Source organism: Tachyglossus aculeatus, chromosome 16 (genome assembly GCF_015852505.1).
Source record: "Tachyglossus aculeatus isolate mTacAcu1 chromosome 16, mTacAcu1.pri, whole genome shotgun sequence".
NCBI lineage: Eukaryota > Metazoa > Chordata > Mammalia > Monotremata > Tachyglossidae > Tachyglossus > Tachyglossus aculeatus.
In genome coordinates, this window is record NC_052081.1 from 17,827,774 (window position 1) to 17,853,963 (window position 26,190).

The 26,190-nt window shown below is 49.4% G+C and overlaps 1 protein-coding gene across 1 annotated transcript in view; it reads left to right on the forward strand.

Moving 5' to 3' along the window:
* Nucleotides 1–8,689: 8,689 nt before the first annotated feature.
* Nucleotides 8,690–26,190, forward strand: part of CDC73 (cell division cycle 73) — a 127,493-nt gene continuing 109,992 nt past the window's right edge. Inside the window, exon 1 of the mRNA XM_038758425.1 lies at nt 8,690–8,831. Coding sequence (XP_038614353.1) covers nt 8,701–8,831 — 131 coding nt within the window. The 5' untranslated portion in view covers nt 8,690–8,700. The remainder of the gene's footprint in view (nt 8,832–26,190) is intronic.

A 26,190-nucleotide genomic window follows, 5' to 3' on the forward strand; every position in this document is an offset into this window, starting at 1 on the left:
ACAAAACCAAACATGTTAACAAAATAAAATAAATAGATATGTACAAGTAAAATAAATAAATAAATAAATGGAGTAATAAATATGTACAAACATATATACAGTGTATATACATATATATACTTCCCAACAGTGGGCTCACAGTCTAGAAGACAATGACAAATTCCCCCCAGACAATGATTCTCCCCATTTCAGAGCCTTATTGAAGGCCCATCTCCTCCAAGAGGCCTTCCCTGACTAAGCCCCACTTTTCCTCATCTCCCACTCCCTTCTGTGTTGCCTTTCCACTTTGATTTTACCCCTTTAATCAATCAACTGCATTTATTGAGCGCTTACTGTGTGCGGAGCACTGTATTTAGCGCTTGGGAAGTACAAATTGGCAACATATAGAGACGGTCCCTATCCAACAGTGGGCTCACAGTCTAGAAGGGGGAGACAGAGAACAGAACCAAACATACTAACAAAATAAAATAAATAGAATAGGTATGTAAAAGTAAAATAAATAAATAGAGTAATAAGTCAAATAAATAAAGTACAAGCTGGCAACATATAGAGACAGTCCCTACCCAACAGTGGGCTCACAGTCTCAAAGAGGGAGACAGAGAACAAAACCAAACATGCTAACAAAATAAAATACATAGAATAGATATGTACAAGTAAAATAAATAGAGTAATAAGTAAAACAAATAAATATAGAGAAATAGAGTAATAATAAATAGAGTAATAATAAATAGAATAATAAATAAATAGAGTAATAGCGCATAAGCGATGCAGAATGGAGGGAGGATAAGGAGGGGGTGAGATAATAATAATAATAATAATAATAATAATGGCATTTATTAAGCGCTTACTGTGTGCAAAGCACTGTTCTTAAGCGCTGGGGAGGTTACAAGGTGATCAGGTTGTCCCTCGTGGGGCTCACAGTCTTCATCCCCATTTTCCTGATGAGAGAACTGAGGCCCAGAGAAGTTAAGTGACTCGCCCAAAGCTGACAATTGGCGGAGCCGGGATTTGAACCCATGACCTCCGACTCCAAAGCCCCGGGCTCTTTCCTACTACTGAGCCACGCTGCTTCTTCTGGCCCCAAGATCCCACACCAATGGTTAAAAGCGGCGAGGCCTAGTGGCTCGAACACGGGCCTGGGAATCAGGAGGATCCGGGTTCTAATCCCAGCTCCGCCGCTTGTCTGCTGGGTGACCATGGGCAAGTCACTCTACTTCCCTGGGCCTCGGTTCCCTCATCTGTAAAATGGGAATAAGACTGTGAGCCCTGTGTGGGACAGGGAGCTTGTAGCTCTGATGCAACCTGGTGACCTTGTATCTACCCCAGTGCCTGGCACATAGTAAGCGCTTAACGAATACCATTAAAAAACTGCGTTGAGGGTGGAGGGGGATGGCAAAAGAGTAAATTTATTCATTCAATCGTATTTATTGAGCTCTTACTGTGTGCAGAGCACTGTACTAAGCGCTTGGGAAGTCCAAGTTGGCAGCATATAGAGACGGTCCCTACCCCACAGCGGGCTCACAGTCTAGAAGGCGGGCTCAATCAATCAATCAATCAATCAATCAATCAATTGTATTTATTGAGCGCTTACTGTGTGCAGAACACTGTACTAAGCGCTTGGGAAGTACAATCAATCAATCAATCCATCAATCGTATTTATTGAGCGCTTACCATGTGCAGAGCACTGTACTAAGCGCTTGGGAAGTCCAAGTTGGCAACATATAGAGACGGTCCCTACCCAACAGCGGGCTCACAGTCGAGAAGGCGGGCTCAATCAATCAATCAATCAATCGTATTTATTGAGCGCTTACTGTGTGCAGAGCACTGGACTAAGCGCTGTGGAAGTACAATCAATCAATCAATCATATTTATTGAGCACTTACTGTATGCAGAGCACTGTACTAAGCGCTTGGGAAGTCCAAGTTGGCAGCATATAGAGACGGCCCCTACCCCACAGCGGGCTCACAGTCTAGAAGGCGGGCTCAATCAATCAATCAATCGATCAATCGTATTTATTGAGCGCTTACTGTGTGCAGAGCACTGTACTAAGCGCTTGGGAAGTACAATCAATCAATCAATCAATCAATAGTATTTATTGAGCGCTTGCTGTGTGCACAACACTGTACTAAGCGCTTGGGAAGTCCAAGTTGGCAACATACAGAGACAGTCCCTACCCAACAGTGGGCTCACAGTCTAGAAGGCGGGCTCAATCAATCAATCAATCAATCAATTGTATTTATTGAGCGCTTACTGTGTGCAGAGCACTGGACTAAGCGCTGTGGAAGTACAATCAATCAATCGTATTTATTGAGCACTTACTGTATGCAGAGCACTGTACTAAGCGCTTGGGAAGTCCAAGTTGGCAGCATATAGAGACGGCCCCTACCCCACAGCGGGCTCACAGTCTAGAAGGCGGGCTCAATCAATCAATCAATCAATCAATCCTATTTATTGAGCGCTTACCATGTGCAGAGCACTGTACTAAGCGCTTGGGAAGTCCAAGTTGGCAACATATAGAGACGGTCCCTACCCAACAGCGGGCTCACAGTCTAGAAGATCACTGAGGGCTCTGTATCATTTCTCCCAGAGAGGGTTTGGTTTAAAACACAATGTTCTCGAGTTCCCAGAAGAAACTCGGAATTTCCCACGGACCCGAAGAAAAATAGTCACTTGTAATCAAGTGAAAAAGAGATAAACACGTGCAGATGGGAATTTCTCCCGCAGCAGCTGTCTAATTTCCCTAACTGAAAATCCAGGGTGAGGATGAAAACATCGCAACCCGAATTCCGCTCCAACTGTTGACAGTAAACATGGAATGGGGTGGTTTGCTTGCCATTTTCTCCTGATTTTTCCTTCCGGTTTGCTCATCTCTCAAAGTACTGTTTGTTTTTTTAATCAATCTATCAATCAATCGTATTTATTGAGTGCTTACTGTGTGCAGAGCACTATACTAAGTGCTTAAATTTTTAATTATTTTTAATAGTATTTGTTTATTTATTTATTTATTTTTAATGGTATTTATTTATTTGTTTGTTCATTTATTTTTAATAGTATTTATTTATTCATTTTAATGGCATTTATTTATTTGTTTATTTCTTTATTTTGAATAGTATTTATTTATTTGTTTGTTTACCTATTTATTTTTAATAGTATTTATTTATTTGTTTATTTATGTATTTATTTTGAATATTATTTCTTTATTCGTTTGTTTGTTTATTCATTTATTTTTAATGGTATCTATCTATTTATTTATTTATTTTTAATGGTATTTATTTATTTTTTGTTTATTGATTTATTTATTTTTAATAGTATTCATTTATTTGTTTATTTATGTAATTATTTATTTTTATTAGTATTTATTTATTCATTTGTTTGTTTATTTAGTTATTTTTGATGGTAGGTATCTATCTATTTATTTATTCATAATAGCATTTATTTATTTATTTGCTTATTTATTTATTGTTAATGGTATTTATTTATTTATTTTTAATAGTACTTATTTATTCATTTGTTTGTTTGTTTATTTATTTTTAATGGTTTTTATTCGTTTGTTTACTCATTTATTCATTTATAAAAATAAATATTTATAAATAAATAAATGAGTAAATAAATATTTATAAAAATAAATAAATATATAAAACACCTATAAAATTATTTATTTATTTATTTATTCGTTTTCACTAGTAGTTATTTATTTATTTTTAATAGTACTTATTTATTTGTTTATTTATTTATTTTCAATGGCATCTCTTTATTTATTAGTTTGTTTATTTACTCATTTATTTATTTTCAATAGTACTTATTTATTTATCTGTTTATTTATTTATTTATTTTTAATAATATTTATTTATTTATTTGTTTGTTTATTTATTTATTGGACTTCCCAAGCGCTTAGTACAGTGCTCTGGTTTTGTTCTCTGCTTCCCCCTTCTAGCCTGTGAGCCCACTGTTGGGTAGGGGCCGTCTCTAGATGTTGCCAACTTGGACTTCCCAAGCGCTTACTACAGTGCTCTGCACACAGTAGGCGCTCAATAAATACGATTGATTGATTGATTGATTGATTGATTAAGCGCTTACTCTGTGCCGGATGTTGTTCAGATATTTCAGTCTCCTCTGCTGTCCTCATGAATCCTGTCCAATATTCAATCAGGGATATTTACTGAACGCTTACCGTGCGGAGTGTACTGAACTGAGCTCTTGGGAGAGTACAGTAAACTTCCTTTTCCCCTCTTCTTCTCCCCCGCCTTACCTCCTTCCCTTCTGCACAGCACCTGTATATATGTTTGTACAGATTTATTATTCTATTTATTGATTGATTTTACTTGTACATATCTATTCTATTTATTTTATTTTGTTAATATGTTTGGTTTTGTTCCCTGTCTCCCCCTTCTAGACTGTGAGCCCGCTGTTGGGTAGGGACCGTCTCTAGATGCTGCCAATTTGGACTTCCCAAAGCGCTTAGTACAGTGCTCTGTACTAAGGAGCCCGGGCTTTGGAGTCACAGGTCATGGGTTCAAATCTCGGCTCCGCCAACTGTCGGCTGCGTGACTTTGGGCAAGTCACCTCGCTTCTCTGGGCCTCAGTTCCCTCATCTGTAAAATGGGGATTAAGACTGTGAGTCCCCCATGGGACCACCTGATCGCCTTGTAATCTCCCCAGCTCTTAGAACATCATCATCAATCGTATTTAATGAGCGCTTACTGCGTGCAGAGCACTGTACTAAGCGCTTGGGAAGTCCAAGTTGGCAACCTAGAGAGACGGTCCCTACCCAACAGCGGGCTCACAGTCTAGAAGGGGGAGACAGACAACAAAACCAAACGCATTAACAAAATAAAAGAAATAGAATAGCTATGTACTAGTAAAATAAATAAATAAATAAACAAACAAATAAACAAATACCATTAACAATAAATAAATAAGCAAATAAATAAACTAATACTATTAAAAATAAATAAATAGATAGATAGCTACTATCATACATAGTATGATAGTATACAAATAAATAAATACCATTAACAATAAATAAATAAGCAAATAAACTAATACTATTAAAAATAAATAAATAAATAGATAGCTACTATCAAACATACTAACAAAATAAAATAAATAGAATAGATATGTACGAGTAAAATAAATAAATAAATAGGGTCATAAATCTGTACAAACATATATACATATATACAGGTGCTGTGGGGAAGGGAAGGAGGTAAGAACAGTGCTCTGCACATAGTAAGCGCTTAACAAATACCATCATTATTATTATTATTATTACTAAGCGCTCGGGAAGGCCGAGTTGGCGACATATAGAGACGGTCCCAACAGTGGGCTCACGGTCTAGAAGAATAAATGCCAATGAATGAATGAAAATTGTTATATTGTACTCTCCCAAGTGCTTAGTATGGTGCTCCACATACAGTAAGGGCTCAGTAAATGTGACTGAGCACTGTATTCGAGATAAAAAGACAACGGTCCTTGCTCTAAGCAAGGAGATGATATTTTTTCCTCCAGTTGACAGAGGTGACGGAAGAAAGACAGGAACATCCACTTACCTCCGATCCTGAGGGACTCACCCTTCCTCTGGAACAGTGCTCGGTATATAGTAAGCGCTTAACAAATGTGTACAGATCTATAATTCTGTCTGTTTTGATGCTGTTGTCTCACTTTGTTGCTGAATTGTACTTTCCAAGCGCTTAGTACAGTGCTCCGCACACAGTAAGCGCTCAGTAAATGCCATTGAATGAATGAATGAATGAATGAATTAGAACCCAGATCCTCGGACTCCCAGGGCCGTGCCTCTATCCACTAGGCCACACTACTTCCCTCTTGACAGCAAACACCATCAACAAACACCGGCAAACACCAACAGTGGGCTCACAGTCTAGAAGGTGGGCTCAACAATCAATCAATCAATCAATCGTATTTATTGAGCGCTCACTGTGTGCAGAGCACTGTACTAAGCGCTTGGTAAGTACAAGTTGGCAACATATAAAGACAGTCCCTACCCAACAGTGGGCTCACAGTCTAAAGCCCCACGTGGGACGTATTGTACATACTTATTCCTCTATTTATTTTACTTGTACATATCTATTCTATTTATTTTATTTTGTTAATATGTTTGGTTTTCTTCTCTGTCTCCCCCTTCTAGACTGTGAGCCCGCTGTTGGGTAGGGACCGTCTCTAGATGTTGCCAACTTGGACTTCCCAAGCGCTTAGTACAGTGCTCTGCACACAGTAAGCGCTCAATAAATACGATTGATTGATTGATTGACAACCTGATCACCTTGTATCCCCCCAGCGCTTAGAACAGTGCTTTGCACATAGTAAGCGCTTAACAAATGCCATTATTATTATTATTATTATTAAAAGGGGGAGGCAGTCCCACATAGTATTACTCCTATATGAAGCGGAGAGGGTTGCAAATAGTAAATAATAATAATAATAACAATAATAAGAATTCAAAGAGTCTGGACTCCCATTCTAGGCAGGATTTCGTAAGGACACCAAAGGAATCCAGGATCTGGGGTTAGAAGGCAAGTCGTTGAGAGGTTGAGAAGTTGAGAAGCAGTGTGGCTCAGTAGGAAAGAGCCCGGGCTTTGGAGTCAGAGGTCATGGGTTCGAATCCCGACTCCGCCAACTGTCAGCTGTGTGACTCTGGGCAAGTCACTTCACTTCTCTGGGCCTCAGTTCCCTCATCTGGAAAATGGGGATTAAATCTGTGAGCCCCACGAGGGACAACCTGATCACCTTGTAACCTCCACAGTGCTTAGAACAATGCTTTGCACATAGTAAGAGCTTAATAAATGCCATTATTATTACTATTATTATTTTTATTATCATCCTCCTAGGGGCGGGGCCTATTCAAGGGGGCGGGGCTCCGTGAGGGGGCGTGCCAGGGCAGACAGCCAATCAGGGGCCAGTCCCGGACCGGTGGGCGGGGCTAACGCGGAGAGGGGCGGGGAGGGGCAGGCAGCCAATCAGGGACCGATCCCGAACCTGGGGGCGGGGCCAACGCGGAAAGGGGCGGGGCTCCCTGGGAGGGGCCGCCGGGGCAAGCAACCAATTAGGGACCGGTCCCGGATCGGGGGGCGGGGCTAACGCGGCGAGGGGCGGGGCTCCCTGGGAGGGGCCGCCGGGGATGCAGCCAATCAGCGACCGATCCCGGACCAGGGGGGCGTGGCCAACGCGGAGAGGGGCGGGGCGGGGTTCCTAGGGAGGGGCCGCCGGGGCCTAACCCTAACAGAGAAGGAGCGTGGCTCAGTGAAAAAAGCTCGGGCTTTGGAGGCAGAGGTCATGGGTTCGAATCCCGCTCTGCCAATTGTCAGCTCTGTGACCTTGGCCAAGTCGCGTCACTTCTCTTTGCCTCAGTTCCCTCACCTGTAAAATGGGGATGAAGACTGTGAGCCCCCCGTGGGACAACCTGATCACCTTGTAGCCCCCCAGCGCTTAGAACAGTGCTTTGCACATAGTAAGGGCTTAATAAATGCCATTATCATTATTATTATTATTATTATTACCCAGGGGGCGGGCCTTATTCAGCGGGCCCAGCCAGGGGGCGGGGCTCCCTAGGGGGAGAGGGTGCCTGGGCAGACAGCCAATCAGGGACCGATCCCGGGCCAGGGGGCGGGGCTCCCTGGGGGCCGCCGGGGCAGGCAGCCAATCAGGGACCGATCCCAGACCGGGGGGCGGGGCTAACGCGGAGAGGGGGCGGGGCTCCCTGGGAGGGGCCGCCGGTACAGGCAGCCAATCAGGGACAGATCGCGGACCGGGGGGCGGGGCTAACGCGGAGAGGGAAGGGGCTCCCTCAGGCCCGCCGGGGCCTAACCCAGGGGGAGGGGCCCTATGCTGGGGGGCTCAGCCAGGGGGCGGGGTTCCCTGTGGGCCGCGGGGCAGACAGCCAATCAGGGGCCGATCCCGGACCGGGGGGCGGGGCTAACGCGGAGAGGGGCGGGGCTCCCTGGGAGGGGCCGCCGGGGCAGGCAGCCAATCGGGGACCAGTACCGGACCCGGGGGCGGGGCCAACGCGGCGAGGGGCGGGGCTCCCTCGGGGGAGCCGGAGCAGGCAGCCAATCAGAGACCGATGCCGGACCGGGGGGGCGGGGCTAACGCGGCGAGGGGCGGGGCTCCCTGGGCGGGGCCGCCGGGACAGGCAGCCAATCGGGGACCGGTCCCGGACCCGGGGGCGGGGCCAACGCGGAAAGGGGCGGGGCTCCCTCGGGAGGGAGCCGGGGCAGGCAGCCAATCGGAGACCGATCCCGGACCTGGGGGGCGGGGCTAACTTAGAGAGGGGCCGCCGGGACAGGCAGCCAATCGGGGACCGGTCCCGGACCCGGGGGCGGGGCCAACGCGGAGAGGGGCGTGGCGGGGCTCCCTGGGGGGGGGAGCCGGGGCAGGCAGCCAATCAGGGACCGATCCCGGACCGGGGGGGCGGGGCCAACGCGGCGAGGGGCGGGGCTCCGTCCGGGGGTGTGCGCGTGCGCGGGCGGCGGCGGGAGTGGTGCCGGGCGCAGCGGCGTCGCCGTCGTCGTTGTTGTTGTGGGGCTCGCGTCAGGCGCGCGGGCGGGCAGCCCCGGCCGGGGGGGGGGGGGGGTCCTTCCTCAGGGGGCCGCCGGGCTGCGCCGCGCCTCAGCGCTCCTCACAGCACAGCACGGGGAGGAGGAGGAGGAGGAGGAGGAGGAGTCGCCGCCGGTCGTTCCGGGGAAGATGGCGGACGTGCTGAGCGTCCTGCGGCAGTACAACATCCAGAAGAAGGAGATCGTGGTGAAGGGGGACGAGGTGATCTTCGGGGAGTTCTCCTGGCCCAAGAACGTCAAGACCAATTACGTCATCTGGGGGTGAGTCCGTCCGGCCGCCCGGCCGCGCGCGCGCGCGCCCCCTCCCGGCGGGGGCCGGCACCCGCAGCGCGGGGAAGGCTCAGCCGGCCATTCATTCATCCATCCATCCATCCATCCATTCATTCATTCATCCAGTCCCATTGACTGAGCGCTCACTGTGCGCCCAGCACTGCCCTAAGCGCTGCGGGACCTCCAAGGGGATCGGGGTGTCCCACGTGGGGCTCACGGGCTTCATCCCCATTTTACAGGTGAGGTCACTGAGGCCCACGGGCATAGTCGTTCATTCATTCAGTCTCATTTATTGAGCGCTCACTGTGCGCCCAGCACTGCCCTAAGCGCTGCGGGACCTCCAAGGGGATCGGGTTGTCCCACGTGGGGCTCACGGGCTTCGTCCCCATTTTACAGGTGAGGTCACTGAGGCCCACAGAGAAATAGTAAGAGTAGCATTGGTTAGGCGCCCAGCACTGCTCTGAGCGCTGGGGAGATCCAGGGGGATCGGGTTGTCCCACGTGGAGCTCACGGGCTTCATCCCCATTTTACAGATGAGGGAACTGAGGTCCTCAGACATTCATTCATTCATTCAGTCTCATATACTGAGCACTTACTGTGTGCAGGGCACTGGACTAAGCGTTCGTTAAACGCTTACTGTGCGCCCAGCACTGCCCTAAGCGCTGGGGGACCTCCAAGGGGATCGGGTTGTTCCACGTGGGGCTCACGGGCTTCATCCCCATTTTACAGGTGAGGGAACTGAGGCCCTCGGACATAGTCATTCATTCATTCAGTCTCATTTATTGAGCGCTTACTGTGCGCCCAGCACTGCCCTAAGCGCTGGGGGAGATCCAAGGGGATCGGGTTGTCCCACCTGGGGCTCACGGGCTTCATCCCCATTTTACAGGTGAGGTCACTGAGGCACAGAGAAATAGTAAGAATAGCCTTGGTTAAGCGCCTACTAGGTGCCCAGCGCTGCTCTGAGCGCTGGCGAAATCCAAGGGGATCGGGTTGTCCCACCTGGGGCTCACGGGCTTCATCCCCATTTTACAGGTGAGGGAACTGAGGCCCACAGGCATAGTCGTTCATTCATTCATTTATTCAGTCTCATTTACTGAGCACTCACTGTGTGCGGAGCACTGGACTAAGCGTTCGTTGAACGCTTACTGTGCGCCCAGCACTGCCCTAAGCGCTGCGGGACCTCCAAGGGGATCGGGTTGTCCCACGTGGGGCTCACGGGCTTCATCCCCATTTTACAGGTGGGGGAACTGAGGCCCTCAGACATAGTCATTCATTCATTCATTCAGTCTCATTTGCTGAGCACTCACTGTGTGCGGAGCACTGGACTGAGCGGTCGTTAAACGCTTACTGTGCGCCAAGCACTGCCCTAAGCGCTGAGGGACCTCCAAGGGGATTAGGTTGTTCCACGTGGGGCTCACGGGCTTCACCCCCATTTTACAGATGAGGGAACTGAGGCACAGATAAATAGTAAGAGTAGCATTGATTTGGCGCCCAGCACTGCTCTGAGCGCTGGGGAGATCCAAGGGGATCGGGTTGTCCCACGTGGGGCTCACGGGTTTCACCCCCATTTTACAGATGAGGGAACTGAGGGCCTCAGACATAGTCATTCATTCATTCAGTCTCATATACTGAGCACTTACTGTGTGCAGAGAACTGGACTAAGCGTTTGTTAAACGCTTACTGTGCGTCCAGCACTGCCCTAAGCGCTGGGGGACATCCAAGGGGATCGGGTTGTCCCACGTGGGGCTCACGGGCTTCGTCCCCATTTTTCAGATGAGGGAACTGAGGCCCACAGGCATAGTCATTCATTCATTCATTCAGTCTCATTTACTGAGCATTCACTGTGTGCGGAGCACTGGACTAAGCATTCGTTAAACGCTTACTGTGCGCCCAGCACTGCTCTAAGCGCTGGGGGACATCCAAGGGGATCGGGTTGTTCCACATGGGGCACACGGGCTTCATCCCCATTTTACAGGTGAGGGAACTGAGGCCCACAGACATAGTCATTCATTCATTCAGTCTCATATACTGAGCGCTTACTGTGTGCAGAGAACTGGACTAAGCGTTCGTTAAACGCTTACTGTGCGCCCAGCACTGCCCTAAGCGCTGAGAGACCTCCAAGGGGATTAGGTTGTTCCACGTGGGGCTCATGGGCTTCGTCCCCATTTTACAGGTGAGGTCACTGAGGCACAGATAAATAGTAAGAGTAGCATTGATTTGGCGCCCAGCACTGCTCTGAGCGCTGGGGAGATCCAAGGGGATCGGGTTGTCCCACGTGGGGCTCACGGGTTTCACCCCCATTTTACAGATGAGGGAACTGAGGGCCTCAGACATAGTCATTCATTCATTCAGTCTCATATACTGAGCACTTACTGTGTGCAGAGAACTGGACTAAGCGTTCGTTAAACGCTTACTGTGCGTCCAGCACTGCCCTAAGCGCTGGGGGACATCCAAGGGGATCGGGTTGTCCCACGTGGGGCTCACGGGCTTCGTCCCCATTTTTCAGATGAGGGAACTGAGGCCCACAGGCATAGTCATTCATTCATTCATTCAGTCTCATTTACTGAGCATTCACTGTGTGCGGAGCACTGGACTAAGCATTCGTTAAACGCTTACTGTGCGCCCAGCACTGCTCTAAGCGCTGGGGGACATCCAAGGGGATCGGGTTGTTCCACGTGGGGCACACGGGCTTCATCCCCATTTTACAGGTGAGGGAACTGAGGCCCACAGACATAGTCATTCATTCATTCAGTCTCATATACTGAGCGCTTACTGTGTGCAGAGAACTGGACTAAGCGTTCGTTAAACGCTTACTGTGCGCCCAGCACTGCCCTAAGCGCTGAGGGACCTCCAAGGGGATTAGGTTGTTCCACGTGGGGCTCACGGGCTTCACCCCCATTTTACAGATGAGGGAACTGAGGCACAGATAAATAGTAAGAGTAGCATTGATTTGGCGCCCAGCACTGCTCTGAGCGCTGGGGAGATCCAAGGGGATCGGGTTGTCCCACGTGGAGCTCACGGGCTTCATCCCCATTTTACAGGTGAGTTCACTGAGGCCCACAGACATAGTCATTCATTCATTCAGTCTCATATACTGAGCACTTACTGTGTGCAGGGCACTGGACTAAGCGTTCGTTAAACGCTTACTGTGCGCCCAGCACTGCCCTAAGCGCTGGGGGACATCCAAGGGGATCGGGTTGTTCCACGTGGGGCTCACGGGCTTCATCCCCATTTTACAGGTGAGGGAACTGAGGCCCTCAGACATAGTTATTCATTCATTCAGTCAGTCAGTCTCATTGACTGAGCGCTCACTTTGTGCAGAGAACTGGACTAAGCGTTCGTTAAACCCTTACTGTGCGCCAAGCACTGCCCTAAGCGCTGGGGGACATCCAAGGGGATCGGGTTGTCCCACATGGGGCTCACGGGCTTCATCCCCATTTTACAGGTGAGGGAACCGAGGCCCACAGACATAGTCGTTCATTCATTCATTCATTCATTCAATCTCATTTATTGAGTGCTCACTGTGTGCAGAGCACTGGACTAATTGTTCGTTAAACGCTTACTGTGCGCCAAGCACTGCCCTAAGCGCTGGGGGACATCCAAGGGGATCGCGTTATCCCACGTGGGGCTCACGGGCTTCATCCCCATTTTACAGGTGAGGTCACTGAGGGCCTCAGACATATTCATTCATTCAGTCATAAACTGAGCACTTACTGTGTGCAGAGAACTGGACTAAGCGTTCGTTAAACGCTTACTGTGCGCCCAGCACTGCCCTAAGCGCTGGGGGACATCCAAGGGGATCGGGTTTTTCCACGTGGGGCTCACGGGCTTCATCCCCATTTTACAGATGAGGTCACTGAGGCCCTCAGACATAGTCATTCATTCATTCAGTCTCATATACTGAGCGCTTACTGTGTGCAGAGTCTTTTAGACTGTGAGCCCGCTTTTAGACTGTGAGCCCACTGTCTCTATATGTTGCCAATTTGTACTTCCCAAGCGCTTAGTACAGTGCTCTGCACACAGTAAGCGCTCAATAAATACGATTGATGATGATGATGGTACAGAGAACTGGACTAAGCGTTCATTAAACGCTTACTGTGCGCCAAGCACTGCCCTAAGTGCTGGGGGACATCCAGGGGGATCGGGTTGTCCCACGTGGAGCTCACGGGCTTCGCCCCCATTTTACAGATGAGGGAACTGAGGCCCACAGGCATCGTCGTTCATTCATTCATTCATTCATTCATTTAATCTCATTTACTGAGCACTTACTGTGTGCAGAGAACTGGACTAAGCGTTCGTTAAACGCTTACTGTGCGCCCAGCACTGCCCTAAGCGCTGGGGGACCTCCAAGGGGATTAGGTTGTTCCACGTGGGGCTCATGGGCTTCGTCCCCATTTTACAGGTGAGGTCACTGAGGCACAGAGAAATAGTAAGAATAGCCTTGGTTAAGCGCCTACTAGGTGCCCAGCGCTGCTCTGAGCGCTGGCGAAATCCAAGGGGATCGGGTTGTCCCACGTGGGGCTCACGGGCTTCATCCCCATTTTACAGATGAGGGAACTGAGGCCCACAGGCATAGTCGTTCATTCATTCATTTATTCAGTCTCACTTACTGAACGCTCACTCTATGCGGAGCACTGGACTAAGCGTTCGTTGAACGCTCACTGTGCGCCCAGCACTGCCCTAAGCGCTGCGGGACCTCCAAGGGGATCGGGTTGTCCCACGTGGGGCTCACGGGCTTCATCCCCATTTTACAGAAGAGGTCACTGAGGCCCACAGGCATAGTCATTCATTCATTCAGTCTCATTTATTGAGCGCTCACTGTGTGTGGAGCACTGGACTAAGCGTTCATTGAACGCTTACTGTGCGCCCAGCACTGCCCTAAGCACTGCGGGACATCCAGGGGGATCGGGTTGTCCCACGTGGGGCGCACGGGCTTCATCCCCATTTTACAGGTGAGGTCACTGAGGCCCTCAGACATAGTCATTCATTCATTCATTCATTCAGTCTCATTTGCTGAGTGCTCACTGTGTGCGGAGCACTGGACTAAGCGGTCGTTAAACGCTTACTGTGCGCCCAGCACTGCCCTAAGCGCTGCGGGACATCCAAGGGGATCGGGTTGTCCCACGTGGGGCTCACAGGCTTCATCCCCATTTTACAGGTAAGGGAACTGAGGCCCACAGACATATTCATTCATTCAGTCTCATATACTGAGCACTTACTGTGTGCAGGGCACTGGACTAAGCATTCGTTAAACGCTTACTGTGCGCCCAGCACTGCCCTAAGCGCTGGGGGACCTCCAAGGGGATCGGGTTGTTCCACGTGGGGCTCACGGGCTTCATCCCCATTTTACAGGTGAGGTCACTGAGGCCCACAGGCATAGTCGTTCATTCATTCAGTCTCATTTATTGAGCGCTTACTGTGCGCCCAGCACTGCCCTAAGCGCTGGGGGACCTCCAAGGGGATCGGGTTGTCCCACGTGGGGCTCACGGGCTTCACCCCCATTTTACAGGTGAGGTCACTGAGGCACAGAGAAATCGTAAGAATAGCATTGGTTAGGCACCTACTAGGTGCCCAGCACTGCTCTGAGCGCTGGGGGAGATCCAAGGGGATCGGGTTGTCCCACGTGGAGCTCACGGGCTTCATCCCCATTTTACAGATGAGGGAACTGAGGCCCACAGACAGAGTCATTCATTCATTCATTTATTCAGTCTCATTTGCTGAGCGCTCACTGTGTGCGGAGCACTGGACTAAGAGTTTGCTAAACGCTTACCATGCGCCCAGGTTAAGCACTTACTAGGTGCCAAGCGCTGCTCTGGGGGAGATCCAAGAGGATCGGGTTGTCCCACGTGGGGCTCACAGGCTTCATCCCCATTTTACAGGTGAGGTCACTGAGGCACAGAGAAATCGTAACCCATTCATTCAGTGGTATTTAGTGAGCGCCTACTGTGTGCAGAGCACCGGACTAAGCGCTCGTTACGCGTGCCAAGCAATGTCCTAAACGCTGGGGGAGAGCCAAGGGAATCGAGCTGTCCACGTGGGGCTCACGGGCTTCATCCCCATTTTACAGATGAAGGAACTGAGGCCCACAGATGTAGTAGTAATGCCATTCGTTAAGCTCTTACTGTGTGCCCAGCACTGTTCTAGACGCTGGGGGAGATCCAAGGGGATCGGGTCGCCCCGCGTGGGGCTCACGGTCTTAAATCTCCATTTTACAGATGAGGTAACTGAGGCCCAGAGAAGTGAAGCGACTTGCCCCAAGTCACACAGCTGACAAGGGGCCGAGTCGGAATTCGCACCCACCACCTCCGACTCCCCAGCCGGGGCTCTTCTCCCCGAGCCACGCTGCTTCTCGTTTGTTGAGCGCTTCCTAGGTGCCGAGCACTGTTGTAAGCGCTGGGGAGGGTACAAGGCGCACGTGGGGCTCGCAGGCTTCACCCCCATTTTACAGATGAGGGAACTGAGGCACAGAGAAATAATAATAGCATTTGTTAAGCGCTCAGTAGGTGCCAAGCACTGCTCTAAGCGCCGGGGGGAGGTCCGAGGGAATTAGGTCGTCACACATGGGGCTCACGGGCTTCAACCCCATTTTACAGATGAAGGAACTGAGGCACAGAGAAATAATAATAATAGCATTTGTTAAGCGCTCACTAGGTGCCAAGCACTGCTCTAAGCGCCGAGGGAATTGGGTCGTCACACATGGGGCTCATGGGCTTCAATCCCATTTTACAGATGGAGGAACTGAGGCGCACAGAAATAGTAATAATACCATTCTGTAAGCGCTTACCGTGTGCCGAGCACTGTTCTAAACACCGGGGAGGATATAAGGTGGTCAGGTTGTCCCACGTGGGGCTCATAGTCTTCACCCCCGTTTTCCAGATGAGGTGACTGAGGCCCAGAGAAGCGAAGTGACTTGCCCAAAGTCACCCAGCTGACAAGGGGGCGGAGCGGGATTCGAACCCACGACCCAGCCCGGGCTCTTCTCCCCGAGCCACGCTGCTTCTCGTTTGTTCAGCGCTTACTAGGTGCTCTAAGCGCTGGGGGAGATCATCATCATCATCATCAATCGTATTTATTGAGCGCTTACTGTGCGCAGAGCACTGTACTAAGCGCTTAGGAAGTACAAATTGGCAACATGTAGAGACGGTCCCTACCCAACAGTGGTTGTCCCACACGGGGCTCACAGTCTTAAAATCTCCGTTTTACAGAGGAGGGGACTGAATCGCCCCGAGTCACCTAGCTGACAAGGGGTGGAGGCGGGATTCGAACCCACGACCTCGGAGTCCCCAACCCCGGGCTCTTCTCACGGAGCCACGCTGCTTCTCGCTCTTTCGGGCCGTCCCCAGCGCTCAGTACACTGCTCTGCACACCGTAAGCGTCCGGCGCACACCTCCAGTGGGTTGTGGTGTGCTCACCCAGGCCCCCCCACACCGTAAGCGCTCAGTACATAGCCTCGAGGGGTGCTTAGAACAGTGCTGTGCGCATTGTGAACGCTTCGTAAGTGCCGTTACCATTATTATAGCACGCTCTCTCCCAAGCGCTCCATACGCGCCATGGAGGGGTTCGGTTGGACTCGCCCCAGCGCTTAGAAGAGTGCTCTGCACGCAGGAAGCGCCTAGTACATCCCGCTCATTCCGCCAAGCGCTCAGTACAGTGCTCTTGCATGGCGTAAGCATTCAGTACGCACCTTTGATCGCTTCTATTGTAATAATGATGATATAGTGATAATAGAATGATAATAATAATTGTTGCCAATCTGTACTTCCCAAGCGCTCCGCACATAGTTAGGCGCTCAATAAATACGATTGATTGATTAATGATGGCATTTATTAAGCGCCTACTCCGTGCCAAGCACCGTTCTAAGCGCTGGGGAGGTTGCAAGGTGATCAGGTTGTCCCACGGTCTTCATCCCACCAATTGTCAGCTGCGTGACTTTGGGCAAGTCGCTTAATGTCTCTGTGCCTCAGTTACCTCATCTGTAAAATGGGGATCGACTGGGAGCCCCCCGTGGGACAACCGGATCATCCTGTGACCTGTACTCCCCCAGGCGCTTAGTACGGCGCTGTACACAGTGTAAAGCGCTCAGCGCACCCCATTAATTGGCTATAGTGCACGACCCCGACCGCTCAACACAATCAATCAATCAATCAACCGTATTTATTGAGCGCTTACTCTGTGCAGAGCACTGTACTAAGCGCTCTGCACACGGTAAGCCTTCACCACCGATGGATGATATTGCGCTCCGCACACGGGAAGCGCTCAGTATATCCCGTTCATCCTGTCGGCCTCTCCCAAGCGCTTAGCACAGTTCTCTTACACGCCTTAAGCGCTCAAGAAATACCATTGCTCGGCTGATTTTTATCGTACTCTCTCAGGCGCTTAGTACAGTGATCTGTGCTCAGTAAATAATAATAATAATAGTAACTGCGGTGTTTTTTTAAGCGCTTCAACCCGTGCCAAGTTGAGGGCCAGTTCTGTCGGCCTCTCCCAAGCGCTTAGCACAGTTCTCTTGCACGCCTTAAGCGCTCAAGAAATACCATTGCTCGGCTGATTTTTATCGTACTCTCTCAGGCGCTTAGTACAGTGGTCTGCGCTCAGTAAATAATAATAATAGTAACTGCGGTGTTTTTTTAAGCGCTTCAACCCGTGCCAAGTTGAGGGCCAGTTCTGTCGGCCTCTCCCAAGCGCTTAGCACAGTTCTCTTGCACAGCTTCAGCGCTCAAGAAATACCATTGCTCGGTTGATTTTTATCGTACTCTCTCAGGCGCTTAGTACAGTGATCAGTGCTCAGTAAATAATAATAATAGTAACGGTGGTACTTTTTTAAGCGCTTCAACCCGTGCCAAGTTGCGGGCCAGTTCTGTCGGCCTCTCCCAAGCGCTTAGCACAGTTCTCTTGCACACCTTAAGCGCTCAAGAAATACCCTTGCTTGGCTGATTTTTATCGTACTCTCTCAGGCGCTTAGTACAGTGGTCTGCGCTCAGTAAGTAATAATAATAGTAACTGTGGTGTTTTTTTAAGCGCTTCAACCCGTGCCAAGTTGACGGCCAGTTCTGTTGGCCTGTCCCAAGCGCTTAGCACAGTTCTCTTGCACGCCTTAAGCGCTCAGGAAATACCATTGCTCGGTTGATTTTTATCGTACTCTCTCAGGCGCTTAGTACAGTGGTCTGCGCTCAGTAAATAATAATAACTGTGGTATTTTTTTAAGCGCTTCAACCCGTGCCGAGTTGCGGGCCAGTTCTGTCGGCCTCTCCCAAGCGCTTAGCGCAGTTCTCTTGCACGCCTTCAGCGCTCAAGAAATACCATTGCTCGGCTGATTTTTATCATACTCTCTCAGGCACTTAGTACAGTGGTCTGCACTCAGTAAATAATAATAATAGTAAGTGTGGTATTTTTTTAAGCGCTTCAACCCGTGCCAAGTTGCGGGCCAGTTCTGTCAGCCTCTCCCAAGCGCTTAGCACAGTTCTCTTGCACACCTTAAGCGCTCAAGAAATACCACTGCTCGGTTGATTTTTATCGTACTCTCTCAGGCGCTTAGTACAGTGATCTGCGCTCAGTAAATAATAATAACTGTGGTATTTTTTTAAGCGCTTCAACCCGTGCCAAGTTGCGGGCCAGTTCTGTCGGCCTCTCCCAAGCGCTTAGCACAGTTCTCTTGCACACCTTAAGCGCTCAAGAAATACCATTGCTCGGCTGATTTTTATCGTACTCTCTCAGGCGCTTAGTACAGTGGTCTGCGCTCAGTAAATAATAATAATAGTAACTGGTATTTTTTTAAGCGCGTCAACCCATGCCAAGTTGAGGGCCAGTTCTGTTGGCCTCTCCCAAGCGCTTAGCACAGTTCTCTTGCACGCCTTCAGCGCTCAAGAAATACCATTGCTCGGCTGATTTTTATCATACTCTCTCAGGCACTTAGTACAGTGGTCTGCACTCAGTAAATAATAATAATAGTAACGGTGGTATTTTTCTAAGCGCGTTGCCGTGCCAAGTTGAGGGCCAGTTCTGTCGGCCTCTCCCAAGCGCTTAGCACAGTTCTCTTGCACGCCTTAAGCGCTCAAGAAATACCATTGCTCGGCTGATTTTTATCGTACTCAGGCGCTTAGTACAGTGATCTGTGCTCAGTAAATAATAATAATAATAGTAACTGTGGTGTTTTTTTAAGCGCTTCAACCCGTGCCGAGTTGCGGGCCAGTTCTGTCGGCCTCTCCCAAGCGCTTAGCACAGTTCTCTTGCACACCTTAACCGCTCAAGAAATACCACTGCTCTGCTGATTTTTATCGTACTCTCTCAGGCGCTTAGTACAGTGGTCTGCGCTCAGTAAATAATAATAATAGTAACGGTGGTATTTTTTTAAGCGCTTCAACCCGTGCCAAGTTGCGGGCCAGTTCTGTCGGCCTCTCCCAAGCGCTTAGCACAGTTCTCTTGCACACCTTAAGCGCTCAAGAAATACCATTGCTCGGTTGATTTTTATTGTACTCTCTCAGGCGCTTAGTACAGTGGTCTGCGCTCAGTAAATAATAATAATAGTAACGGTGGTATTTTTTTAAGCGCCTCAACGCATGCCAAGTTGAGGGCCAGATTAGAGGTCAGTCAGAGGGAACGGAGTTGGGGTCCCATGTGGGCTCCATCCCCCCATCTAAAGGGATGGGGGGGGACAGGATGGTTAAGTGACTTATCCAAGGTCTCGTAGCAGGTAGTTGGGCGCTGGGATTCGAACCCAGGTCTTGAGCTTCGTGGTCCCCTGGATTGTGGGGCTGGGGATGGAGGGCCCGGGGACCGCAGCCTTCTAGAGAAGCGGCGTGGTGGGTTCAAATCCCAGCCCCGCCACGTGTCTGCTGGGTGACTTCGGGCCAGTCACTTCCCTGGGCCTCAGTTCCCTCATCCGGAAAATGGGGATGAAGACCGGGAGTCCCACGGGGGACAACCCGATCACCTTGTAAACCCTGCAGCGCTTAGGACAGGGCTTGGCACAGATTCGGCGCTTAACAAAGAATAATAAGTAGTCCATCGGTCTGTGGGATGCCTTGAGAAGCAGCGTGGCTCAGTGGAAAGAGCCCTGGCCTTGGAGTCAGAGGGCATGGGTTCGAATCCCGACGCCACCACATGTCTGCTGTGTGATCTTGGGCAAGCCACTTCACTTCTCTGGGCCTCAGTTACCTCGTCTGTAAAATGGGGGTTGACTGCGAGCCCCCCGTGGGACAACCTGATCACCTTGTTTCCCCCCAGCGCTTAGAACAGTGCTTTGCACATAGTAAGCGCTTAATAAATGCCATTATTATTGTTATTATTATTAAGTGACTTGCCCAAAGTCGCACAGCTGAGAATTGGCGGAGCCGGAATTTGAACCCATGATCTCTGACTCCAAAGCCCGGGCTCTTTCCACTGAGCCACGCTGCTGCTTCTGCTTTGCTTTGTCTTGTTTCCTTCTTTATGGTTGTTAGGTCGTGGGCCATTGTGTGCAGAGTATTTTGGATGTTTGTCCATGTTTAGGGGGAACTTTTCCTTTTGTTTTCCTTTCTAATCTTTCTTTTAACTACCTGTTGTCTTCCTTAGATGGTTGTTCTTTCCTTCCCAGTTTTTCAGCTTCGTGCGGAATTAACATTACATCGGATTGATTTCAAACACCTTGTTTCACCTTTTTATTACTCCGGTTTTCATTTTTTGTAATTCCCAACTGGAGATGGGTCATTCATCAGACCCGATATATTTTGGGTTTTTGTTTTTTTTTTTTTTACACAAAAAGGGTATCAGTCCCCCACTTATTTCCTCCCCACCGCCTTCCACCCAAGTGTGGCGGTCCTGCGGATGAGGGCCTAGTAATTTAGTTATTTAATACTAAATACTAAATTCTAATCCCGCCTCCACCACTTGTCAGCTGTGTGACTTTGGGCGAGTCCCTTCTCTTCTCTGTGCCTCAGTGACCTCATCTGTAAAATGGGGATTAAGACAGGGAGTCTCACGAGGGACAACCTGAGAACCTTGTATCTACCCCAGCACTTAACAGATACCATTATTATTATTATTATTATTATTATTAAGGTGGCAAGTGCTGTCATAGATGTCATCAGAAGCAGCTTGCTTTTTTTTCTCATCAGACACATGTTGTCTGAATTCATTGGGAAAGACTGAAGTCTCCACATAATAAAATACAACCTTTAGCCCGTAGTGTATGTAACCTTTTGTCCAAAACTGATGCCAGAGCGGCTAATGAGTAGCAGAATGAACTGATCTAACACTCTGTCCCTACATCTAGCCTTCATTAATGCAAATGTAATTTTTTTTTTGTCGGGAGGGGCTCGTTTAATATAAATTTGGTGTTCTGTAGTTATTAGTGCACTATAGCCTGGGGTGGGTTTAAAAGTGGGAGAAAGGACATATCCCAGACTGAGCCCCCTGCTTATCCTCTGCTCCTCCTCCCCTCCCCATCACCCCCACTCCTCCCTTGCCCTACCCCCTTCCCCTCCCCACAGCACTTGTGTATATTTGTACGTATTTATTACTCTATTTTATTAATGGTGTGTATCAGGCTAAAATTCTATTTGTTTTGATGGTATTGACACCTTGTCTAATTTTTCTGTTTTGCTGTCCGCCGCCCCCTTCTAGACTGCGTGTCCGCTGTTGGGTAGGGACCGCCTCTGTTGCCGAATTGTACTTTCCAAGCGCTTAGTCCAGTGCTCTGCACACAGTAAGCGCTCAGTAAATACGAATGACTGAATCTCAAGGGTGGGCAAAGTAAGGCAGGGAATTGCTGACCTCCAGTCGATCCTATCTGGTTCCCTGCTGGGGTGGTGGGGTTCCCTGCCTAAATGCTTAGGTGACGAGGAAGTTCTGAAGTTGCAGCCGGGGAGAGGAGAGCTGAAGCGAGGAAGTCCTCCTTGGAGGAGCGTTTTATGATGTTTGTGAAGCGCTTATGATATGTCAGTCAATCAATCAATCGTATTTATTGAGCGCTTACTATGTGCAGAGCACTGCACTAAGCGCTTGGGAAGTACAAATTGGCAACACATAGAGACAGTCCCTACCCAACAGTGGGCTCACAGTCTAAAAGGGGGAGACAGAGAACAGAACCAAACATACCAACAAAATAAAATAAATAGGATAGAAATGTACAAGTAAAATAAATAAATAAATAAATAAATAGAGTAATAATGTCAGACACAATGTCAGACACTGTTCTGAGCGCTGGGGTAGGTAAAAGGCAGTTAGGTCAGATACAGTGCTTGTCCCGCACGGTTTCAGTCGAAACAGATATCGAGGCCCTGTTTTACAGTTGAGAAAATGGAGGCGCAGAGAAGTTAAGCGACTTGCCCCAGGTCACACAGCTAATAGTCGGTGGAGCCGCTGATGGAGCAGGATTAGAACCCGGGCCCTCGGATTGCCGTGCTCGGGCTCCTTCCGGCAGGCCACGCTTCTTCTCCGGATGATTTCAGAAGGGCTCTGAAGATGGGGGAAAGGGGCGTGCTGCCTAATGGGAAGGAGGAAGGATGTCTGGACAGGAGGGAGGGTTGTGAGCCGGAGGCCAGCAGCAGGAGACGCGGAAAGGAGATCGGTTTAAGGGGAAAGAAGCGTGGGAGCTGGGGCTCGGGAAGCAGCGGAGCCCGGCAGCCAGAACACAAGCCTGGTAGAGGACCTGAGTTCTAATTCCGCCTCCTGCCACTCGTCTGCTGTGTGACTTTAGGCCAGACTTCACTCCTGGGCCTCATTACCTCACCTGTCAAATGGGGACGAAGGCCGTGAGCCCCCACGGACTGGGTCCAGTCTTCTTGGCTGGCCCCTACTCCAGCGCCCGGTACAGTGCCCAGCCCATAGTAGACGCCCAACGGCTGCCATCAGAGAACAGGGATCTGGGCAGCAAAGCAAAGTACGGATTGGACGAGGGAGAAACAGTCGGAATCACGGGAGTCAGTAAAGTGGCTCATTCGGTAAGAAGACGAGCCCAGTTATGACGTGCGTCCAGACGAACGTTTGGGCGGAGAGGACGGGGCGGATCGCCGAGATGTTGTGGGAAGCGATCCCTAGAGGATTCGGTGACACTCTGGATATGGAGGGATTGAAAGGGAGAGAGGAGTCAAGAGCAATGCCAAGATTATAGGCTCGAGAGACAGGGAGGAGCGTGGGCTCTAATCCCGGCCCCACCGCTTGTCTGCCGTGTGACTTGGGGCAAGTCACTTCAGTCAATCAATCAATCAATCAATCGTATTTATTGAGCGCTTACTATGTGCAGAGCACTGTACTAAGCGCTTGGGAAGTACAAATTGGCAACACATAGAGACAGTCCCTACCCAACAGTGGGCTCACAGTCTAAAAGGGGGAGACAGAGAGCAGAACCAAACATACCAACAAAATAAAATAAATAGGATAGAAATGTACAAGTAAGATAAATAAATAAATAAATAAATAGAGTAATAAATATGTACAACCATATATACATATATACAGGTGCTGTGGGGAAGGGAAGGAGGTAAGATGGGGGGATGGAGAGGGGGACGAGGGGGAGAGGAAGGAAGGGGCTCAGTCTGGGAAGGCCTCCTGGAGGAGGTGAGCTCTCAGCAGGGCCTTGAGCACTTCACTTCTCAGCACTTCACTTCTTTGGGCCTCAGTTACCTCATCTGGAAATGGGGACTAAGACTGTGAGCCCCACATGGGACAACCTGTTAACCTTGAATCTACCCTGGTGCTTAGAACAGTGCTCAGCACGTAGCACTGAAAAAATACCGTTATTATTATTCCCAGACTAGGCCCCCCTTTTCCTCAGCTCCCCCCACCATCGCCCCAACTCTCTCCCTTTGCTCTACCCGCCCCCCACCCCACAGCACTTGTGTATACGTGTACATATCTATAATTCTATTTATTTAGGTTAATGCTTGTTTACTTGTTTTGATGTGTATCATCATCATCATCAATCGTATTTATTGAGCGCTTACTATGTGCAGAGCACTGTACTAAGCGCTTGGGAAGTCCAAATTGGCAACATGTAGAGACAGTCCCTACCCAACAGTGGGCTCACAGTCTAAAAGGGGGAGACAGAGAACAAAACCAAGCATACTAACAAAATAAAATAAATAGAATAGATATGTACAAATAAAATAAATAAATGAATAAATAGAGTAATAAATATGTACAAACATATATGCATATATACAGGTGCTGTGGGAAAGGGAATGTATTTGTATGTGTATGTATTTATGTATTTATAATTCTATTTATACCATTGCTACTGATGCCTGTTTACTTGTTTTGATTTCTGTCTCTTCCCCCCTTCCCCCCCTTCGAGACTGTGAGTCCGTTGTGGGCAGGGATTCCATCTCTCTCTCTTTCTCTTGCTGAATTGTAGTCTCCAAGCACTTAGTACAGTACTCTGCACACTGGAAGCGCTCAGTAAATGCGATTGAATGAGTGTATGAATGATTGTCAAGAGAAGGCGAGGTGGAGGAGATTTGGGAGGGAAGGTGAGTTCAGTATCGGGCATGTTGAGTTTAAGGGACCGGTGACACCGGAGCGAAGTCACGCAGGCAGGAGGAGATGGTGGAGGAGGAGAGAAGTTGGGACTAGAGGTAGATTTGGAAGACACCCCCCCACCCAGAGATGGTAGTTGAAGCTACAGAAGCGAATGAGTTCTCCATGGGAGCGGGGATAGAAAGGGACCCAGGACTGAACCTCGAGGCAGAGGAGGAGCCCACGAAAGAGACGGAGAAGAGAAGAGCCGCGGCTCGTTAGTGACGCCGGGAGAAGACAGAAGTCTGCAGGGGCGGAGGCGGCCGAGAGGTCCGGCACCAATGGATCGGACTGGGGTCTCTTAGATTTTGGGGCAAGAAGGCAGTCACCGCTGCCGTCGGAGCGCACGTGGACTCGGCCGAGTGAAGCGGAAGGGATTGCGGGGGCTTGGGCAGTGGGTCGGTGGGTGTGACCCTTCTGAGATGTTTGGGCAGGAGCGGGAGGGCGGACGGACATGGTGGGCTAGTTGGACGCTTTCCTGGGGTCCCGAAAGGGGTTTTCCACTGGGGGGGGATACGTGGGGCTCTTTGAAGCCAAAAGGAAAAAAGTAATGAGAGTGAGCTTTTGAAGGCAGCGCTCTGGGGTGGAAGCAGCGTGAGGGCCTATAGTTTTAAGAATGGGATGGGGTGAGAGGCTCAATCAATCAGTCAATCAATCAATCGTATTTATTAAGCACTTACTGTGTGCAGAACACTGTACTAAGCGCTTGGGAAGTACAAGTTGGCAACATACAGAGATAGTCCCTACACAAAAGTGGGCTCACAGTCTAAACGGGGAAGACAGAGAACAAAACCAAACATACTAACAAAATAAAATAAACAGAATAGATAAGTACAAGTAAAATAAATAAATAAGTAGAGTAATAAATATGTACATACAAATATACAGGTGCTGTGGGGAAGGGAAGGAGGTAAGATGGGGGGGATGGAGAGGCCCAGGCGAGCACCTTATGGGCAGGGAACGTGTCTGCCGATTCTGTCGCATCGTCCTCTCCCAAGCGCTTAGTACAGTGCTCCGCACATAGTAAGGGCTCAATAAACACGATCGACGGGTCGATTGAGGTGGAAAGGGGCGGATTTAAAAAGCACGCGGGAGGTGGCTCCTGCAGCAGCCAAGAAGGACACGGGATAACGGGTTAGGTGGGTGCTGGAGAGGTGAGGGGCTGAACTCGGGGGGCGGTCACGTCCGAAAGGCTGGGAGTTTCAGGGGGAAAGTTAAAGTTGGAAGCGGTCGATGGGGATAGTGGTCATGGAAGGCAGTAAGGAAGGAGAAGTCATTGTCCACTTCTCTAATTTAAGACACAAAGTAAATCAGCTCTCCAGTGGAGAAATGCTCGGTCGAGTTCAGAGTGGTCTTAGTGAATTAATAATAATAATAATAATGATGGCATTTATTAAGCGCTTACTACATGCAAAGCACTGTTCTAAGCACTGGGGAGGTTACAAGGCGATCAGTTTGTCCCACGGGGGCTCACAGTCTTAATCCCCAGAGGTAACTGAGGCCCAGAGAAGTGAAGTGACTTGCCCAGAGTCACCCAGCTGACAATTGGCAGAGCCGGGATTTGAACCAGTGACCTCTGACTTCAGAGCCCGTGCTCTTTCCACTGAGCCGTGATAGTTTTTTCTCAAGTCAGAATGTCATCTATTTATGTTTCTCTACGTACCACGGGACAGATTTCTATGGTTTTTTTATTCTTTTCATTTTGTTTCCTGATTCTTGGTAAAAGATGCATGCATTTGGTCTTTACCTCCTCAGACGTGTCTTGCTAAGAGAATACGGGAGTCGTGGAAACGATCTGTTGAATAATTTTTGTGGAAATAAGATTTTTGGCTCACACGCTGTCGGTGCACGTGCAGGG